The following is an 18,134-nucleotide window of genomic DNA, read 5'->3' on the forward strand; positions in this document are numbered from 1 at the left end:
TTCCTCCAATTTCCCCCCAATGTATCCTTTCCCATTCCCCTTTTCTTTTTTCTTTTGGCATCATGAAATCTTAACACGACCTCTTCAAGGTCTTCTATCTTATTTGACTATCTTTATGACGTTTTATGATATTAGATTTCTGAAAAGGACTCTTTTATCATTCCCTTCCTCTCTTAGAATATAAACAGTTCATCCTTATAAAGTCCCTTCCACTTGTTTGTTGACTTGTATTTACCTTTTTAATTTTCTCTTCACTTTAAGATTTGTGTTTTGAAGTATCTTTTCAGCTCCAATTTTCTTCATTAGGAATGTTTGAAAGTCTTTTATTTAATTGAAGATCCATTTTTTCCCTTGTAAAATTATTCTAAGTTTTGCTGGTTAAGTTAGTCTTCCCCACCCCTGCTCGAGGGTAATTTAATTCCCACTGAGTTTAGTAACCACCAAGTATATGGTGGTGTCTTTGGGAAGTAGACTAAGCTAAAAATCTAAGACTTCTTTCAGGTATAGATAACTAAGAATAACAAGGATGACTATATAACTATTTTCCATGTGATTTCAAAAATTATATTATTTTATTATAATTGAATACGTATTGAACAAGCACTAATTTCTAAAAAGTAACATACATGTTCAAACATAGTACAAACAGAAACAGACTTCTAGGTATGATTTAAGTATCTTTATTGTTAAACTGAATTGTTAATGTGATCTTTGCTGACATAAAACTTTGGCTTTCTTCTGTTATCTTGTCTCCCTTATGGGCTATCTCAGAGCTAATTCATAGCTATAGCACATTTGTTCCAGACCATTCTCAACTGACTGCCATCAAATGTTAATAGTCTTGCTTAACACCCCCACCCCATCCCTCATGCCAGCCAATATTACTGTGACAATTAATCGATCAGATGAGTTCTCCATAATTTGGAAAACTAGTTCTAATTTTTTAGGCAAAAAATAACTGAGACTCTTAAGTTAAAAGCACTTGTCTCAACCTGTTAACTCTCATCTCTTCCACAGAAGGTTTCAGGCAACAGTAGAAAGACATTCTTTTGGAGACCCTCAAACTAAAAGAGACCTTGAGGAAGGGCTCTTCTCTCTCAATGACTATATATCCCCTACCCTCACCCCTTCCTCCTAGCCAAAGCAAGAAAACTTTTTTTCCTTTTCTGAACTTTCAAAACAAAACTGAATAAGGTTGAAACAAATGTTTGCAAAGGTTTCTTCACCTTATGTTCATGAACAAACCAACTCCCTTTAACATTTCCATTTCCTGAAATCATCTGAGAAATAATTGTGTTTGACTATCTTCAGCTCTTCTTTTCAAATGAGGTATGTAAATGATTATTATTAATTTTTAAAATTTTATTTATTTTTGTTACATATTAAGTTCTAAACTATCTCCCTCCATCCATCCCTACCCCACACTCAAGAAGTCTACTATTAGATACAGATACATATGTAGACATAGTTAGGTAGATAGATAGATAGATAGATAGATAGATAGATAGATAGATAGATAGATAGATTAATATAGACATACAAATATGTACATATATATGTAAAATCACACTATGCATACTTCTATTTACCATTTCTTTCTCTGGAGGTGGCTGGCATCTTCTTTCATAGGTCCTTTGTAGTTGATTTGAATATTTATAAAACTCAGAATAACTTAGTCATTCACAGTTGTTCTTCAAACAATATTGCTGTTACTGCATATGTTTTCTTGGTTCTGCTCTTTTCACTCTTCATTATTTCATGCAAGTCTTTCCATGTATTTTCTAAAGTCAACCAGCTCACTATTTCTTACATAACAGCAGTATTCCATCACAAGTTGTTTAGCCATTCCCCCATTGAGGGGAATTCCCTCAACTTCCAGTTCTTTGCCACCACAAAGAGAGCTGCTATAAATATTTTAGAATGCCTAGGTTCTTTTCCTTTTTCCTTTATCACCTTGGGACATACCTAATAGTATATTGCTGGGTCAGTGGGTATACGCAGTTTCATAACTCTTTGGGCATAATTCCAGATTGCTCTTCAAAATGGTTGGATTAATTCACAGCTCCACCAACAGTGTGTTAGTTTCCCAATTTTTCCACATGCCCTCTAACATTTGTCATTTTCCCCTTCTATTATTTTAGCCAATCTGATAGGTGTGAGACAATATCTCAAAGTTGCTTTAATTTGCATTTCTTGAATTAATAATGATTTAGAGAATTTTTTCATATAACCATATGTAATTTTTATTTCTTCATCAAGAAACTTCTTATTCATATCCTTTGACAATGTATCAATTGGGGAATGACTCATATTCTTATAAATTTGACAAATGATACCTTTATCCAAGAAACTGTCTATAAAATTGTTCCCAGTTTTCTGCTTTCCTTCTCATCTTGGATACATTGGTTTAAATAGTTGTTATTAATAAAATGCAAACAACTTAGCTACTTGCTATCTTGCTCCACTCTTTCTGTTGAATCAGAAAAAGCTGACTAAGGAAATATTTCTTTAACTTGCCAAAGTGTCGTGGAGAAGTTTTTCTTCTGATAAACTATTATACATTAAAAAAAATTTTTTTCAAAAATAAAACAAAATAAAAACTCCACCAAATCGCCTTGGGAGCAAAAAAAAAGTGGATAAAAACACATTTTATCACTTTCCTAAGCTAAATAAGCCTAGGTAGCAGTCTTTAATTCGGTCAACAAACCATTGAGTTGAAAACAACTGTGTCAGTATATAAATACAGACATATAATATGCATATAATAGGTAAGGTGATTTTCATACAAATATACATATTTGTTGTTGATGCACAGAAACTAATAGATGGCATTGGTTTATGGATATTGCAGTGTTTATGACATGGACAGAGCGAATATCTTGTATAAGGTTGGAACATACTAGGGAAATGAGTTAGCACTCCCTTTAAATAATAAGTCAAGACTTCCTACTTCTAGGTGGCACAGTGGATAGAGTCCTGGACCTGGAGTCAGAAAGACCTGAGTTCAAATCTGGCCTCAGACACTTAGTAGCTATGTGACCCTGGGCAAGTCACTTAACCTCTGTTTGCCTCAGTTTCCTCATCTGTACAATGGGGATAATAATAGCACCTACCTTCCAGAGTTGTTGTGTGGATCAAATGAATAAATAATTCTTAAGCTCTTAGAATAGTGTCTGGCACATGGTAAGCACTATATAAATGTTAACTAGAAGCAGCAGCAGTTGTAATGACTGGAAGAGATCACTGATGGCTGCTAGACCATTAAGATTGTTTCTGGTTTCTCTCCAGTCTATCCCAATCTCAAAATAATGTTTTAATTAAAAGACCAAACTGATTAAAGAGAGACCTATTTCTTTCACAGAGTCAATGTCTAAAATACATACTCACCTTTGTCATCCAAAGTTGCTTCATCCTTTGGGGGAAAAGACAGTTTTGTAAATACCCAGGAAACTTTCAGGTGAATCTTTATAGTTAATCTTTGATTCTGTTCACAAATATTCAACTATCAGCTCCCTAAAGACCTTTCTTTTGTTAATATAGAATATTAGCATTTCAAAACTAGAACAGACCTTAGAGATCATCCAGTTTAACTCCTTCATTCTACAGAGGAGGAAACTGAGACCAAAAGCAATTAAATGGCTTATTGAAGATCACTTAGCTAATTAGCTCTAATTCTTCAGCTAAACTCCCAGGTCAGTGTTTCAACTATACTGTGCTGCTAAATCAGATAGAAAACATTTCCTTTTTAAAATTTTCTGTTTATGTAGTCTGTTTTTACATCACTTTCATTTCCAAATTTATGCTTCTCTTCTGCTCTACCTAAAAAACTCTCTTACTTGTAACAAATTTAAAAACAACAAGAAACAAATTGGGGGGGGGGGGCAAAGGGGTGGTAAAGCAATCCAGCAAAACTAACCACCATATCACTTTAATAGTGTATGCTATTTGCTACACCCATAGTCTCTACCTCCTCAAAGAAGATGGTGAGTTTTTCCATCTCTTCTCTGGGAACATGCTTGGTCATATTTCCATAGTTACATAGCTTTCAGGTTCAGAAAACACCATTTTTCAGAGGCATTTTTGGACAGATCAAATAAGGGGACTAGGGCATGTTCCCATACCTAAAAATTAGTAAATTATCATGAATCAATTGGAGAATGGCTGAACAAGTTGTGACATATGATTGTGATGGAAATACTATTGTGCTGTAAAAAATGATGAGCTCTATGATCTTAGAAAACCACGAAAGACTTGCAGGAAATAAAGAAGAGTGAAATGAGCAGGACAACATTGTATATAGTAATAGCAATATTGTTTCAAGATTGACTTTGAATAAGTCATTTTGACTATTATAAATACCCAAATTAGCTATAAAGGACATTTGAAGAAAGATGCTACCTGCATTCAGAAAAACAATTGATTAATAGAAATATGTATAGAATAATTTTTCATATATGTGAATATATGGATGTATATGTATACATCCATATATATATTTGTGTCTAATGGTAGCCATCTCTAGGGCAGAGGAAAGAAAAAAAAAGAAATTTACATGATAACTATTATATATTTAAAAGGAATAGCAAGTTGCACAAAATAAATTTTAGTTTCATGTGCAATCATCTTTTTTATTATGCTATATTATGGAAATGCTTGTTTTATTTCATAAATTAAAACTTAAATGAATTTTTTAAAAATTATCATGAATCCTTAGGCTTATTGCCTCGCTATGGAAGCATGTGATATAGTGGAAAGCCCACAAGTACTAGAGACATAGGACTTGGGTAGAAATCCCACTTTTTAACTTGGCTACTTGTGTGACCTTGGGCTAGTCACCTAACTTCAGTTTCCTCATCTGTAAAATGAGATTAGACCAGGTAGCTTCTGAGGTTCTTTCCAGTTCCAAATCTATGATTTTGTGATTCTGTATTTATACTACTTCTCCTTCTATAGGAAAGCATTTGAATAACCCAATTAATCAATCTATCGATTTCTTTGTTGCTACCTATAACCTTAAGAAAGTTAAAATAAGAGTCAGTTCTTTCATCAGTTTATATGATTTACTTTATATGATTCTTTCCTAGTCTCCCCATTCATCACCCCTCCATTCTGATTTTACCTCTCTATGTGTACTAAACCCAATCGTTGTACATTTCAGCAATGTCCTTGTTCATATGCTAATATCCCTTTGGCTGCTCAATTTTCTGCCACTTATTTTACCAGTTCTTGGAACTCTGTGATTCCCATTGTCTACCTTCTCAGTTCCCAAACCTAGACTGCCTCGTGTTGCAGGAGAAAATGACCAAATCATACTCATTGGGTCCAAGATAAATTTACCTTATTCAAGCTCAACTGAGCCCTTATTGCCAAGTAGGATTTATTCATCCTTTGTTGATGCAATCAGGTTGCCCATAGAAGTTGATCTAGATCTTTTCCATTCTTTCTAAGATCCCAATTTCACACCCTCACCACTTTCCACAGACTGTTTCATCTCCTACTTTGCCTAAGAAAATTAAGATTTGAAATAACCATTGTGAGAACAATGGGGAAGCAAGAAAAGATTAATAAAAAGATTTCAGAATTCATTTGTAATTAAATAACTTAAATAAAGTGACTGAGCATCCCCAATGCTGTGTCTTTCCCCAGGAATTTTTGTAGGAAGAAAAAGGTTTGCTCAGGGAGTTGCAGATGTACAAAACAAATCTGAAGGAGGCTAATAGTTGAAAAAAATACTGGGTTGGGAGGAAAATTAAACACTGGCCAGGTAACACTTTAGTCCTTGAAAACCTTAGAGGAGTTGGGAGAAGGGAAATAGGCAGAAAGACAGACACACATTTAAGTGGCTATTACCTACTACCACTACTGTATGGGTTTTTGTTTGTTTGTTTTTGGTGGTTTTTTTGGAGGCAATTGGAGTTAAGTAATTCACCCAGGTCACACAGCTAGTAAATATCTGAGGCCTGATTTGAATTTAGGTGTCCTTAACTCCAGGGCCAGTGCTCTATCTACTATGCCACCTAGCTGCTCCTACCACTATTGTACATTGATACTTCCCTTTTAAGCTTCTGGCTAAGACCCTGTAGGTAGAATTCAAAGCTAAGAGGGTACATGAGCTGGTCGGTGGCAACAGGTAAGTAAGTGGAGAGGTGAATGCCTCTGAAGGAGAATAAGTAGGTGGCAAAGAGAGAATAGCGTGCGTAGGAGAAAAGGGTGGTAGTTAATAGTCACCATGGAATGCAACATTAGTACAGTTTCCATTGTAAAAGTATTTTCTTTGGTTGAATTATTTTGGCAGGTTGAAGGATCATCCTGAATATCCTTTTCATGAGGAATACTGACATCTGAAAAAACCTATACTGATTTTTACTCTCGTATGTGCCAAAAACTTAAACCAGAGGATTCCTTCCAGTCTGAATGGAAAAGGATAATAGAGCTATACTTCTCTTTCATATATTCTAACTGATTATTTACTGTTAATTATTTACTGTTACTGTAGGACTAATGTTTTTGAATCTCTCAAAATCATAAAGCAACAAATGATTAATACACTAGTATAACCTCCTGATGGGTTTGACTATACCCTGAAGCTCACTCCTGTGATGCTATGTACAGGTTGGGAGGCCTGACTCCTGATTGGCTTAGAAACGACAGAGACAGAGACAGAACTAGAGATATGAGATGGAGAGAGAGACAGAGAGAAGGGGGAAAAAAAGAGAATAGGAGAAGGCAAGGCACAGACTTTGAATGGAGAATGGGAGAGTTTCTAAAGTGGGTAGAAAAGCCATCACCTCCACATATGTCTTGATTCTCAGCTCTTATATCCCCAAAGAGTAGAGAAGACTTATTGGGTGAGATCATTTTTCTCCCCAGTTGAGCTGAAAAATCATCTTACCCCCAGATCACAGAACTCCCCAACTCTTTAGTATCCTATCAACTCAACAAATCTGTACAGCTTCCCTGATTACTGTCTTACTAGCTTACTTTGATAAATATGTTTGCTTAGTACCTATGATAATCTTTTTTGTAATAAGTATATGTTGGGGAGAGAAAGCTAAACCAGCCAAGCTTAAGCTGTTACCCTCGAGGTAGGGTAACTTCCCAGGTAGGGCAGAGCTACTCTCTCCTTAAAGTAGCCAGGAAAAGTAATTTCATCCAGAACCTCCTCTCCCCCTCCAAAAAAAAACAAAAAACAAAAAACCACACACACACACACACACACACACACACACACACACACACATACACACCCTTAGGCTTCAAATGTCTGATGTGTAAAAGAGAAATATAATTCTAAGCCCCAAACCCATGTTGAAGATAGGAGAGCCAGGGGATTCCTGCCCAGACACAGTTTTCCTCCCCATAACAAAGATGGAAATCCAGCCTTCCTGAGAAATGTCATTCCCATCTCTGTCTGTCTCTATCTGCTTTTCCCTCCACCTCTAGTTCAGTTGTTATGCTAGTGTCTCAGTCTACTCTGAGTCCCAGGCATCAAAGTCCTACCAGTGTATACATTTCATTAGAATTTAAGTACTAGCAAAACTGATCTAAGGATCGGTCTTCAAAAGACGATAGCTAGTGACAAAGGACACTCTAATCAAGATACTACTGTAACAGAGAAATATGTGAGGCCCTTTCCCCTCCTCCATTATTGTGAAATAGCAAACATCCAAAACAGATATTCAGAATTTCAACACAAAACAGTAATTAAGGGCAGGTTTTAGATTGAAGAGGAAAGTAAGAAAATTAGAAAGGAGATTTTGGGTTCATATCGAAAGGCAAGGATAGATTCAAAGCATTGGATGTACTATGTTCACATTCCAGAAAAAGAGTGTATGGAAGAGGGATGATGTGCAATGTGAAATCTCTCCAAGAAGGAAAGAATAAACTCTAGTCTATGACAATCAAATGAAATAAACTGTAGCTGCACCTAGCCTGGACTAGTGTCTGTCATTAATTCACTTGCCGCCTGCTTGGGGTAGAGATTAATGGGGGAAGAAATGGGAAGAGCTATACAGGGAAAATGCTGTATCACGGTCAATTGATTAGTAATAATGCTTAGTTATGAAACAGGTACATTCCTGAGATGTTTGCTATAAAGAGCATTTCATTATATTGACCCTTTTGCTCCCTTTGACTCAATTATGAATTTAGAAATACCTTAGCCTAGTGGATAGAGGGCTAAGTGTAAAGTCAGAAAAACCTAGCTTCAAGACCTGCTTCTGATTTGTCCTGGCTGTGTGACCCTGCAAAGTCAGAGACTCTCAGGCACTGAGACATCCCTTAATTGCAAAGCAAGTCCAAGCTGTACTTAAAGGCTATAAGTTTCAGAGAAGGTATTAAGTGAACTAGAAATAGGTGTTTTCTCACCCCAGAGTTCCATTGACCAATGAAATCATGAGTCCAGTTGCTCGGCCTTGGTGGCAGCCTGAAAAACCTCTGGTACAAGGAACTTAGCTATTCTTGAGGGCAAGGCTGCTTCTATTCTAGATAGACTTCTCCTCCTTCCTGCTATCCTCAACCTTCCCCTTCTCTTGAACCCTCCATATCTAGAATCTTCCTTCCTGGAAATTTCCAGATTCTTAACTATATGACATTCCCTATTTTGTGAATGTGATGTGAAACCAAGCATGTACTGGTGAAGCCAGCTCAAACCAGCTCCTGAGAACTGATGGTTAAATTTTCAGTGTGAGCATTTATACCTGGAAAATCAGCAAACACCACAAATCAGCACTTGTTTGATTGTTTTGTTGATAGTCTAGACTAAAGAATGTGATGAACAAAATGTCAATAAATCATATTAAACTTAAAAGTGTGGGTATGTACATTTTTGGGGGAGAGTTGATAAACATTTGCTAGCACACGCCATCGTTGCTCTATAAACATTGTTAGAGCTCAGGAGAAGTGCAGAAGAAGACTAAGGTAATAAAGTCATCATCGGATTGGAGATCTGGTGACTGTAGGCTAATAAAATTATAACGATAACAGCAATAATAATAACTGCCCTTTACGGAGTGTTTTAAGGCTTACAAAGTGCAAACCTCTATCCATTATCTCATTTGAGTCTTTCAACACCACCTCTACTGGCAGAGCCTTTGCATCAGAGGCTGCCTCTCCCATGCTCATTGACACCCCTTCTCCTCCCACTGTGGTCTCATGATTATCTCACTCAAGGTCTGGATTTCCCTACTACCAACATTCCAGATACATTCTACACTTCCAGTTATCTGTTTGTGTCCCTGTCTCCCAAATGACCATGATCCTGAGTTATCATTGCCTGCTCTTTCTCTGATTCTACAGGCTCCTGGTCGTATTAAGTGAATCGCCTTGCCTTATGTGAGGGCGAAATGTGTCTAAAACAAGGCCCATTACTCTTAGCATTTTGGGCTGACTTGATTCTTCTGTGAAAATGTTTAAGTCCCCAGAAGGCAGCTACAACAGACTGAGACAATCTTCCTCTGCACAATATTTTGGAATTCAGACAATCAAATTAGATGATTTAGCCCACCCTATAAAAAGCAATATCAAATTACTCAGAGCCCCATCCACCCCTAGCCAATTGTCTGCGCAAATTCTTCCATATCAGAAATCTGGAGACAAGCCATCATCGTTGCTTCATTGCTCTGTATTGATATATGCTACATGAGGCTAGCACTAACAACCGAGCCATAATTCCAAACCTGTGCACATGCTTTGGTGCCAATGTAAGGGAAGGATCTCTACCACACCATCTCTTTGCAGTCACTATCCTTACTTAATCTAACTCTCACCCGTCAGGCCCTTCTCCGACCCAACTACCAAAGAGCTCATGCCCTCATCCTCCACATTCACCCATACTGAGTCTCTATCAAGTTACGGTAGAAACAATATCCTAAACCCTCTCCCCGTGCAGGTAAAGCTAATCTTTCCTTAAAAGGTACCAATGCTAGGGGCAGCTAGGTGGTGCAGTGGATAGAGCACCAGCCCTGGAGTCAGGAGAATCTGAGTTCAAATCTGGCCTCAGAGACTTGACATTTACTAGCAATGTGACCCTGGTCAAGTCACTTAACCCCATTGCCTTAAAAAAGAAAAAGGTACCAACACTTTCCTCAAGATATGTTTGGTTCAGGGAGCTAAAGACTCAAATCATTGATATCATTTCCTTATTACCCACAAAAAGCTCCAGGGCATTCTGATGGTTGGCTGGTGGGTGTCCTCCATGCCTATCCTTGTTGAATGTTCTTTTCTTGCTATGCTTGAGTAAATCTCCTTTTTTTAATGGTTGAATGACTTAGTTCAACTTAGTTCATTTAGTTCAAATATCAAATCTAAATTACCAGGGCACTCGCCTGAGTCAGGCTCAACACAGAACATTCTTAACATATGTAAACTCATACTCTACTTCTGTACTTAACCATTCTCAACTGAAACACATGCACCATGAATACTACCTCTCTTTCCATACTGCCATGCATAACCAATACCATGCACACTAGCACTATGCCTACTTCCTGAGCAATTGATCAGCAAGCTTTTTTTTAAAATGACTCCTGTATACTAGATTCCTAAATATCCCCCTGGGGAATACCCTCCTCTAACTACCCCTCAAAAGAGCAAAAATCTTCTCACACAGCGGTAACATCTGATTGATATCTGTGTTCTCCTCTCAAATCACATGGGTCTTAAAATCTACCCCAGGTTCAAGGTATTCTGTATTAAGTTTTAGGTCTTTTAGAAAGGTAAGGCCCAAAAGTATTATAAACTAAGGGGTTAACTGTCAACTAGGGAATGGCTAAACAAATTATTATATGTGAATGTAAGGGAATATTATTGTGCCATGAAAAACATCAAAAGGGATGGATTCAGAGGAATCTACAAAGACTTGCATGAACTGATGCAAAGTGAATTGAACAGAACCAAGGGGACAATTTATACATTGACCACAACACTGTAAAAGATAACAACTTTGAAAGACTTACAAACTCTGATAAATATCATGACCAATCATGACTCAAGAAGACTGATATGGGACTCTATTTTTTTTTTTTGCAATTGGGGTTAAGCCCAGGGTCACACAGCTAGTAAGTGTCAAGTATCTGGTCTGAGACTGGATTTGAACTCAGGTCCTCCTGACTCCAGGATGGGTGCTCTATCCACTGCACCACCTAGCTGCCCTACGAACACTGATATGAAGCATGCTTCTCACCTACTGGCAGAAAAGTGGTGGACTAGAAGTATAGAATAAGGTGTAAATTTTTAGCTACAATCAATACAACATAAATCTGTTTACTATACCTGGTTCTTTAAAAGCAGGACTTTTATTTGGAAGAGTGTAATGTGGGAGGAGAAATGGAGGTAATTATAGTGATTCAAAAAAAAAAAGAAGAAAGAAGAATGTCAGTGAAGCATTTTTTTTTAAATTCACAGAAAGGAGCAAAAGGAAGTTCATAAGAGGACAGAGGCAAACAGAGCATTATTGGTACTACCAAGTTAGTTGCTTAATATTTTAAAAACAAGCTGTATGTGAAACGGTCACAATTTCATAAATAATTCTCTTTTTCTATCCTTTGGAGCCTTTTTTATCCTTTCTGCCCTTCTATCTCTTTACTATCCTTCATATTTGTTGATGACTGTCAAGCTTATAATAAAGAAAAATTGTATTTTTAAGAAGATAGGCCTTATGCCACATGTCAAAGGATGAGAGGGTTTCATCCCAAGAACTCCACTAATATTCTTGTGATATCAGGGGAAATGAAGAAAACTTCCAGCACATTAGGTAGGCTTCTTGTCAACTTATGGGAGTACTTGGACAAGAGTCAGATAAGATTGATAAGGAGGGAAGGAGAGATGAATGACGGCCATCTGCATCAATCTGTGTCCAAATTGTTGAGATTACAAATCCATTTGACCATTTGATTGAAAGACCAGAACAGCAGATCAGTAGAAGAGATCTGATTACTTTGAACTAGAATCAAATGTGTAAAAGATATTAATGTTTCATAGATTTGCGTTCACAAAACTTTAGGGAAGAAATTCTTTATTCAATCAAAATTAGTTGGAAGAGTTAGACAGCAGTGTGTTGGAAAAATAAAATTTAGTCAAATTTCAGAGCATAAGACAATAAATTCCATCTAAAGCAAATATTTTTTTTTAAATCTCAAACAATCAGATAATGGAATAATAGCTCTCCCAGCTTTAAAGAGGCTAAAAAATTCTTTTTAACAAATAGAAGAAATTGCAAAATAATTTGATCATAGAAAAATGAATAGTTTTTGTTCAACAAAAGAGATGCATCCAGAATAAAAAGCAAAGATTCAGGTTGGGAGCTCTCTCTCTCTCTCTCCCTCTCTCTCTCTTTCTCTAATTAATATTTTATTTTTTCCCAATTATATGTGACAATGATTAACCTTTGTTTTTTAAAATTTTGCTTTCTGGGGCAGCTAGGTGGTGCAGTGAATAGAGCTCTGGCCTTTGAGTCAGGAGGACCTGAGTTCAAATCCAGCCTCAGACACTTAACACTTACTAGTTGTGTGATCCTGTGCAAGTCACTTAATCCTGATTGCTTCAGCAAAAAAAAAAAAAAAAAAAATTGAGTTCCAAATTCTATCCCTCTCTGCCCCCCACATTGAGAAGGCAAGCAATTTGATATCGGTTATACATAAGAGGTCATGCAAAACATATTTCCATACTAGTTGTGTTGTAAAAGGAAACATACACACCCTCACACACACACACACACATACACACAGCCAAGAGAAAAAAGGATGCTTTGATCTATGTTCAGACTCCATCAGTTCTCTGGAGATAGATAGCATTTTTCATCATAAGTTCTTCAGAATTTTCATAGATCATTGTATGACTGAGAATAACTAAGTCATGTTCAGTTGATCAACATACAACATTGCTATTGCTGTGTACAGTGTTCTTCTGGTTCTACTCATTTCACTTTGCATCAGTTCATGTAAGTCTTTCAAGGTTTTTCTGAAATCATTCTGCTTCATATTCTTCTATCACAATAGTATACTATTACATTCATATACCACAACTTGTTCAGTCATTCCCCAGTTGAGGTGCATCCCTTTAATTTCCAATTATTTACCACTATAAAAAGAGTTGCTAAAAATGTTTTTGTACATGTAGGTCCTTTTCCTTTTTGTTTTTTATTTTTTCGGAATGTAGACCTAGTGCTGATATTTCTGGGTCAAAGGGTAGGTACAGTTTATGGCCCTTTGGGCCTCGTTCTGAATTGCTCTCCAGAATGGTTGAATAAAGGCAGCCACGCGGTACAGTGGATAGAGCACTGGCCCTGGAGTCAGAAGACCTGAATTCAAATCCAGCCTCAGACACATAACACTCACTAGCTGTGTGACCCTGGGCAAGCTACTTAACCCCATTGCCCAGCAAAAACAAACCAAAAAAAAAAAAGACCAGAATGGTTAAATAAGTTCATAACTCTACTAACAATGTATTAGTGTCTGAATTTTCCCACATCCCTTCCAACATCTATCATTTTCTTTTCTGTCATATTAGCCAATCAGAAAGGTATGAGATAGTGCCTCAGAGTTGTTTTAACTTGTATTTCTCTAATCAATAGTGATTTAGAGCATTATTTTCATCGGACTATAGATAGCTTTGATTACTTTGTCTGAAAACTGCCTATCCATTTCCTTGGCCGTTTATCAATTGGGGAATGACATGTATGCTTATAAGTTTGACTCAGTTCTCTATATATTTGAGAAATTAGGCTTTTATCAGAGAAACTTGCTGTAAATTTTTTTTCACAGTTACAGTGTATTTCCCTCCATCCTATTGTTCCCATTTATCTTTCTCTCTTTCTCTCCTTTCCCCCTGTTCATCTTCAAAAGTGTTTTGCTTCTGACTACCACCTCCTCCAACCCGCCCTCCCTTCTATCAGTCTCTCCCACCCTTCTCTCCTTTTTTCCTCTTATTTTCCTGTAGGGTAAGATGGATTTCTATACCCAACTGAGTGTGTATGTTATTCCCTCTTTGAGCCAGTTCCAATGAGAGTAAGGTCCAAGTACTCACACCCAATTCCCCCATCTTCCCCTCTACCATAAAAGCTCTTTCATACATCTTTTATGTGAGATAATTTACCTTATTCTACCTCTCCCTTTCCCCTTCTTCAGAAGCATTCCTCTTTCTCATGCCTTAATTTTTTTTTAGATATCCCATCATATTCAACTCACACCTGTGCCCTCTGTCTAAAATATACTCCTTTCTAACTGCCCTAATAATGAGAAAGTTCTTAGGAGTTATAAGTATCACCTTCCCACATAGGAATACAAACAGTTTAATCTTATGATTTCTTTTTCCTGCTTGCTTTTTCATGCTTCTCTTGAGTCTTGTATTTAAAAGTAAAATTTTCTATCTAGCTCTGGTCTTTTCATCAGGAATGCCTGACAATCCTCTATTTTGTTGAATATCCATTATTTCCATCCCCCCCTCCCCCCGGAAGACTATACTCAGTTTTTCTGGGTAGGTGATTCTTGGTTGTAATCTTAGCTCTTTTGCCCTCCTGAATATCATTTTCCAAGTCCTCTGCTTCTTTAATGAAGAAGCTACTAAATCTTGAGTTATCCTGACTCCATGACATTTGAATCGCTTCTCTTGGCTGTTTGAAGTATTTTCTCCTTGACCTGGGAGCTCTGGAATTTAGCTATAATATTCATGGATGTTTTCATTTTGGGATCTCTTTAAGGACATGATCAGTGAATTCTTTCAATGTCTATTTTACCCTTTGGTTCAGGGCAGTTTTCCTTGATAATTTCTTGAAAGATGATGTCTAGGGAATTCTTTGATCATGACTTTCAAGTAATCCAATAATTCTTAAATGATATCCCCTTAATCTATTTTCCAGGGCAGTTGTTTCTCCAGTGAGATATTTCACATTTTCTTCTGGGTTTTTTTTTTCATTCTTTTGGTTTTGTTTGATTGTTCCTTGATGTCTCATGCAGTCATTAACTTCCACTTGCCCAATTCTAATTTTTAAGGAATTATTTTCTTCAGTGAGCTTTTGTACCTCCTTTTCCATTTGGTCAATTCTACTTCTTATGACGTTCTTTTCTTTGGTGGATTTTTATGCCTCTTTTACTATTTGACCTATTCTGATTTTTAAGATGTTTTTTCCTTCACTATTTTTTTGTTCCTCTTTGACCAAGCTGTTGACTCTTTTTTCATGATTTTCTTGCATCACATTCATTTCTTTTCCTAATTTACCTCTACCTTTCTAATTTGATTTTTAAAATCCTTTTTGAGCTCTTCCAGGAATTCTTTTTTTTTTCCGTTTGACCTGAGACCAATTCACATTTTTCTTTGAGGCTTTGAATATAGCAGTTTTGACTTTGTCGTCTCCTGAGTTTCTGTTATGATCTTCTCTGTCACCAGAGTAACTTTCTATGGTCAGGGTTGCCATTGTTGTTGCTTGCTCATTTTTTCAGTCTATTTCTTGACTTCTAACTTGCTGTTAAAGTTGGGATCTGCTCCCACGGTGGAGGAGGCACTGCTTCAGGTTATTTGTGCAACTGTTTTCAGATCTAGTTTTGGGGGTCTCTAAGTTTTCAGTTTTTCCAAGGTGCTATGATCTAAGGAAAGGTGTATTTACTACTCTCCTGGCCTGTGCTCTGATCTGTGAGTAACCATAAGCACTCTTTCCTGCCCTGGAACTGTGCCCAGTGTGCAACCACAAGCTCTGGTGTGCTAATGCTCCTCCTCACCCTGGGATTTCAACCCAGGACTCGGACCCAGATCCAAGTGTGGTCAATGTAACAGAGTCCTGTACCAAGTGCCAGCAAAGGGACTCCTGTAATCTCTTTCTGACTAGCTTTCCAGCTCCCTTACCATCTGTGGGCTGTGAGCTCCAGAAACCACTGCTAATTTAGCTGCCCCCAAGGCCTGCTGCTGTTTTACTGGGGCACAGCCTGTGCTGAACTGTGTTCCACTCTCACCTCAGTGAGATAGACCTTTCTTGCTGACCTTGTAAGTTGTCTTGGGCTAGAAAATTGCTTTATCCCATCCTTTTGTGAGTTTTGCCACTCTAGAAGTCATTTTCAGGCATTTAAAAAGTTGTTTGGAGAGAAATTAGGGAGAGCTCAGGCAAGTCCCTGCCTTTTCTCCACCATTTTGGTTCTACTCTCCTTTCCCCATTTTGCCTTTTAAGGACTTCTTCACTGAATTTTTGTACATCTTTTTCCATTTGACCAAATCTTCTTTTTAAGGAGTTCTCTTAGTGGATTTTTGTGCCTTTTTTTTTTTTTTTTTTTTCTTTTTTGTCTTCTCTTTTTTTTGGTGTGTTTTTTTTTTCTGTATTTGTGTGTGTGTGTGTGTGTGTGTGATTCCTTTGCCTTGCTATTAACTTTTTTCATGATTTTCTTGCATCACTCTAATTTCTTTTCTCAATTTTTCCTCTGCCTCTTTCATTTGATTTTTAAAATCCTTTTTGAGCTCTTCCAGGATTTTCTTTTGAGTCTTTGCATGTAACAGCATTGACTGTGCCCTGGTCCATGAGCAAACACAAACACTCTTCTTCCCCACTGGAACTTGCACCAGGGTCTTTGCTCCACTGTGGTCACAAGCTCTGTTGTGCTAGTGCTCCTCCCCACCCTGGGACTGTGACCTGGATCCTCCTACCAGCAATGCAGCAGAGTCCTGTACCCACTGCCACCAAAGAGTCCCCTGTAATCTCCTTCTGACCACTTATCCAACACCCTTACCTTCTGTAGGCTGAGAGTTCCAGAAGCCACTGCTGCAGATTTAATTTACCCTGAGGCCCACTGCTGACTTGTCTGCTATAGACTGCACTCCACTTTCAAGCCCTGTGACAGACTTTTCCTGCCAACCTTCTAAGTTATGTTTGGCAGGAAAATTGTTTCACCTTGTCCTTTTGTGGGCTCTGCTACTCCAGAGTTCATTTTGAGGCATTAAATTGTTTGTAAAATAATTTGAAAGAACTGAGGCAAATTCCTGCCTTTTTTTTTTTTTTTTTTTTTGCCATCTTGGCTTTGCCCTTAATCTATTCTGAGGGCTCTCTCTTGCCTCGGTCATTCCCTTGGCTCTGTTTACTTCTCCCCATCAAGGCAACATGGCATTATTATTTACTTGGCCTTGGCTTTGTATTTTTCTATTTGTTCTAGGTCATGACTCCAACCTTGCGTGTTTTATGTGGTCAGGAGAGAACACAACATGTATCTACGAGTCAAAGTCCAGGCTTGATTATACAGCCAAGGCCAAACACATCTGGAAGTCATGCCCAATCTGAATGTAAATTTAGTGGGATCAACACCATGTAGGAACTGAGCTAAACTGTACCTAGTCTCCCAATCCCCATCCACACAAAGACCTTGATGGCATAGTATGCCCCTGAGGTGCCTTGTTTCTTCTATATCTTTGAAGTAACTATCCCTTAGTAAAAACTAATCGATGTTAAGTGTTTAAAAGAAACTGGGACACTAGTAAGTGGCCTTTTACAATGTGGGTTGGGGAGATGGGCAGGAAACACAACCAATGGTGATTCCAGTCAATGGCAGTGAAGAAAATATACCACAAAACCCCTCAGGGTATCCTAGCACCCTAAGAAGAAGATTTAGATAGCCTATGTGCATCAGAACATAGTCATTACATTTGTATACACTTACACATTCTACCTGTTATCTCCCTTTGTCAAATCTGAACTCTCTAAAGGCAGTGACTATTTTGCTTTTGGGTTTTGCCTGATGTATAGCAGATACTTAATAAATGCTTGCTGCTTATATGATTATTTCTGTGCTATGCTCTTTACCTACTCATTATTTAAAATGTCATTCTATGATGGGCAGGTAGATTTCAGAAACACTTACATGAACTGATGTTGAGTGAAGTAAGCAGAACCAGGAGAACATTATAATTGTATATGTATAGCCTATATCAGATTGCAGGCTGTGTTGGGGAAGGGGGAGGGGAAAGGGGGGGAATTTGGTACTCAAAATCTTTATAAAAGCAAATGTGGAAAACTAAAAATAAATACATTTAAAAAATTTTAAAAATAAAGTGTCATTCGATAGTGTGATAAGAGAATTTTTCTGCTTTGGCTCTGTTCCCATCTGCTTAAGACGAGGTATGTGACTGACTGTCCAGAGTATGCAGAATTTAGGTGACATCAAACT

General features: G+C 37.5%; 1 protein-coding gene across 3 annotated transcripts in view; it reads left to right on the top strand.

The window, feature by feature from the left end:
* The window catches only part of AKR1D1 (aldo-keto reductase family 1 member D1), a 78,850-nt gene extending 61,100 nt beyond the window's left edge, over nt 1-17,750 (top strand). For 2 of the 3 annotated variants that reach the window (XM_027842252.1, XM_027842254.1), the window contains one exon: nt 6,296-7,930. In XM_027842252.1, the coding sequence (XP_027698053.1) occupies nt 6,296-6,338 (43 nt within the window). In that variant the 3' untranslated portion in view covers nt 6,339-7,930. Of the gene's footprint in view, nt 1-6,295; nt 7,931-17,126 lie in introns of those variants that run through there. The other variant, XM_027842253.1, reaches the window with a different exon arrangement.
* Nucleotides 17,751-18,134: the final 384 nt, after the last annotated feature.

Source organism: Vombatus ursinus, unplaced genomic scaffold (assembly GCF_900497805.2).
Source record: "Vombatus ursinus unplaced genomic scaffold, bare-nosed wombat genome assembly UNPS02014870.1, whole genome shotgun sequence".
Classification (NCBI taxonomy): Eukaryota; Metazoa; Chordata; class Mammalia; order Diprotodontia; family Vombatidae; genus Vombatus; species Vombatus ursinus.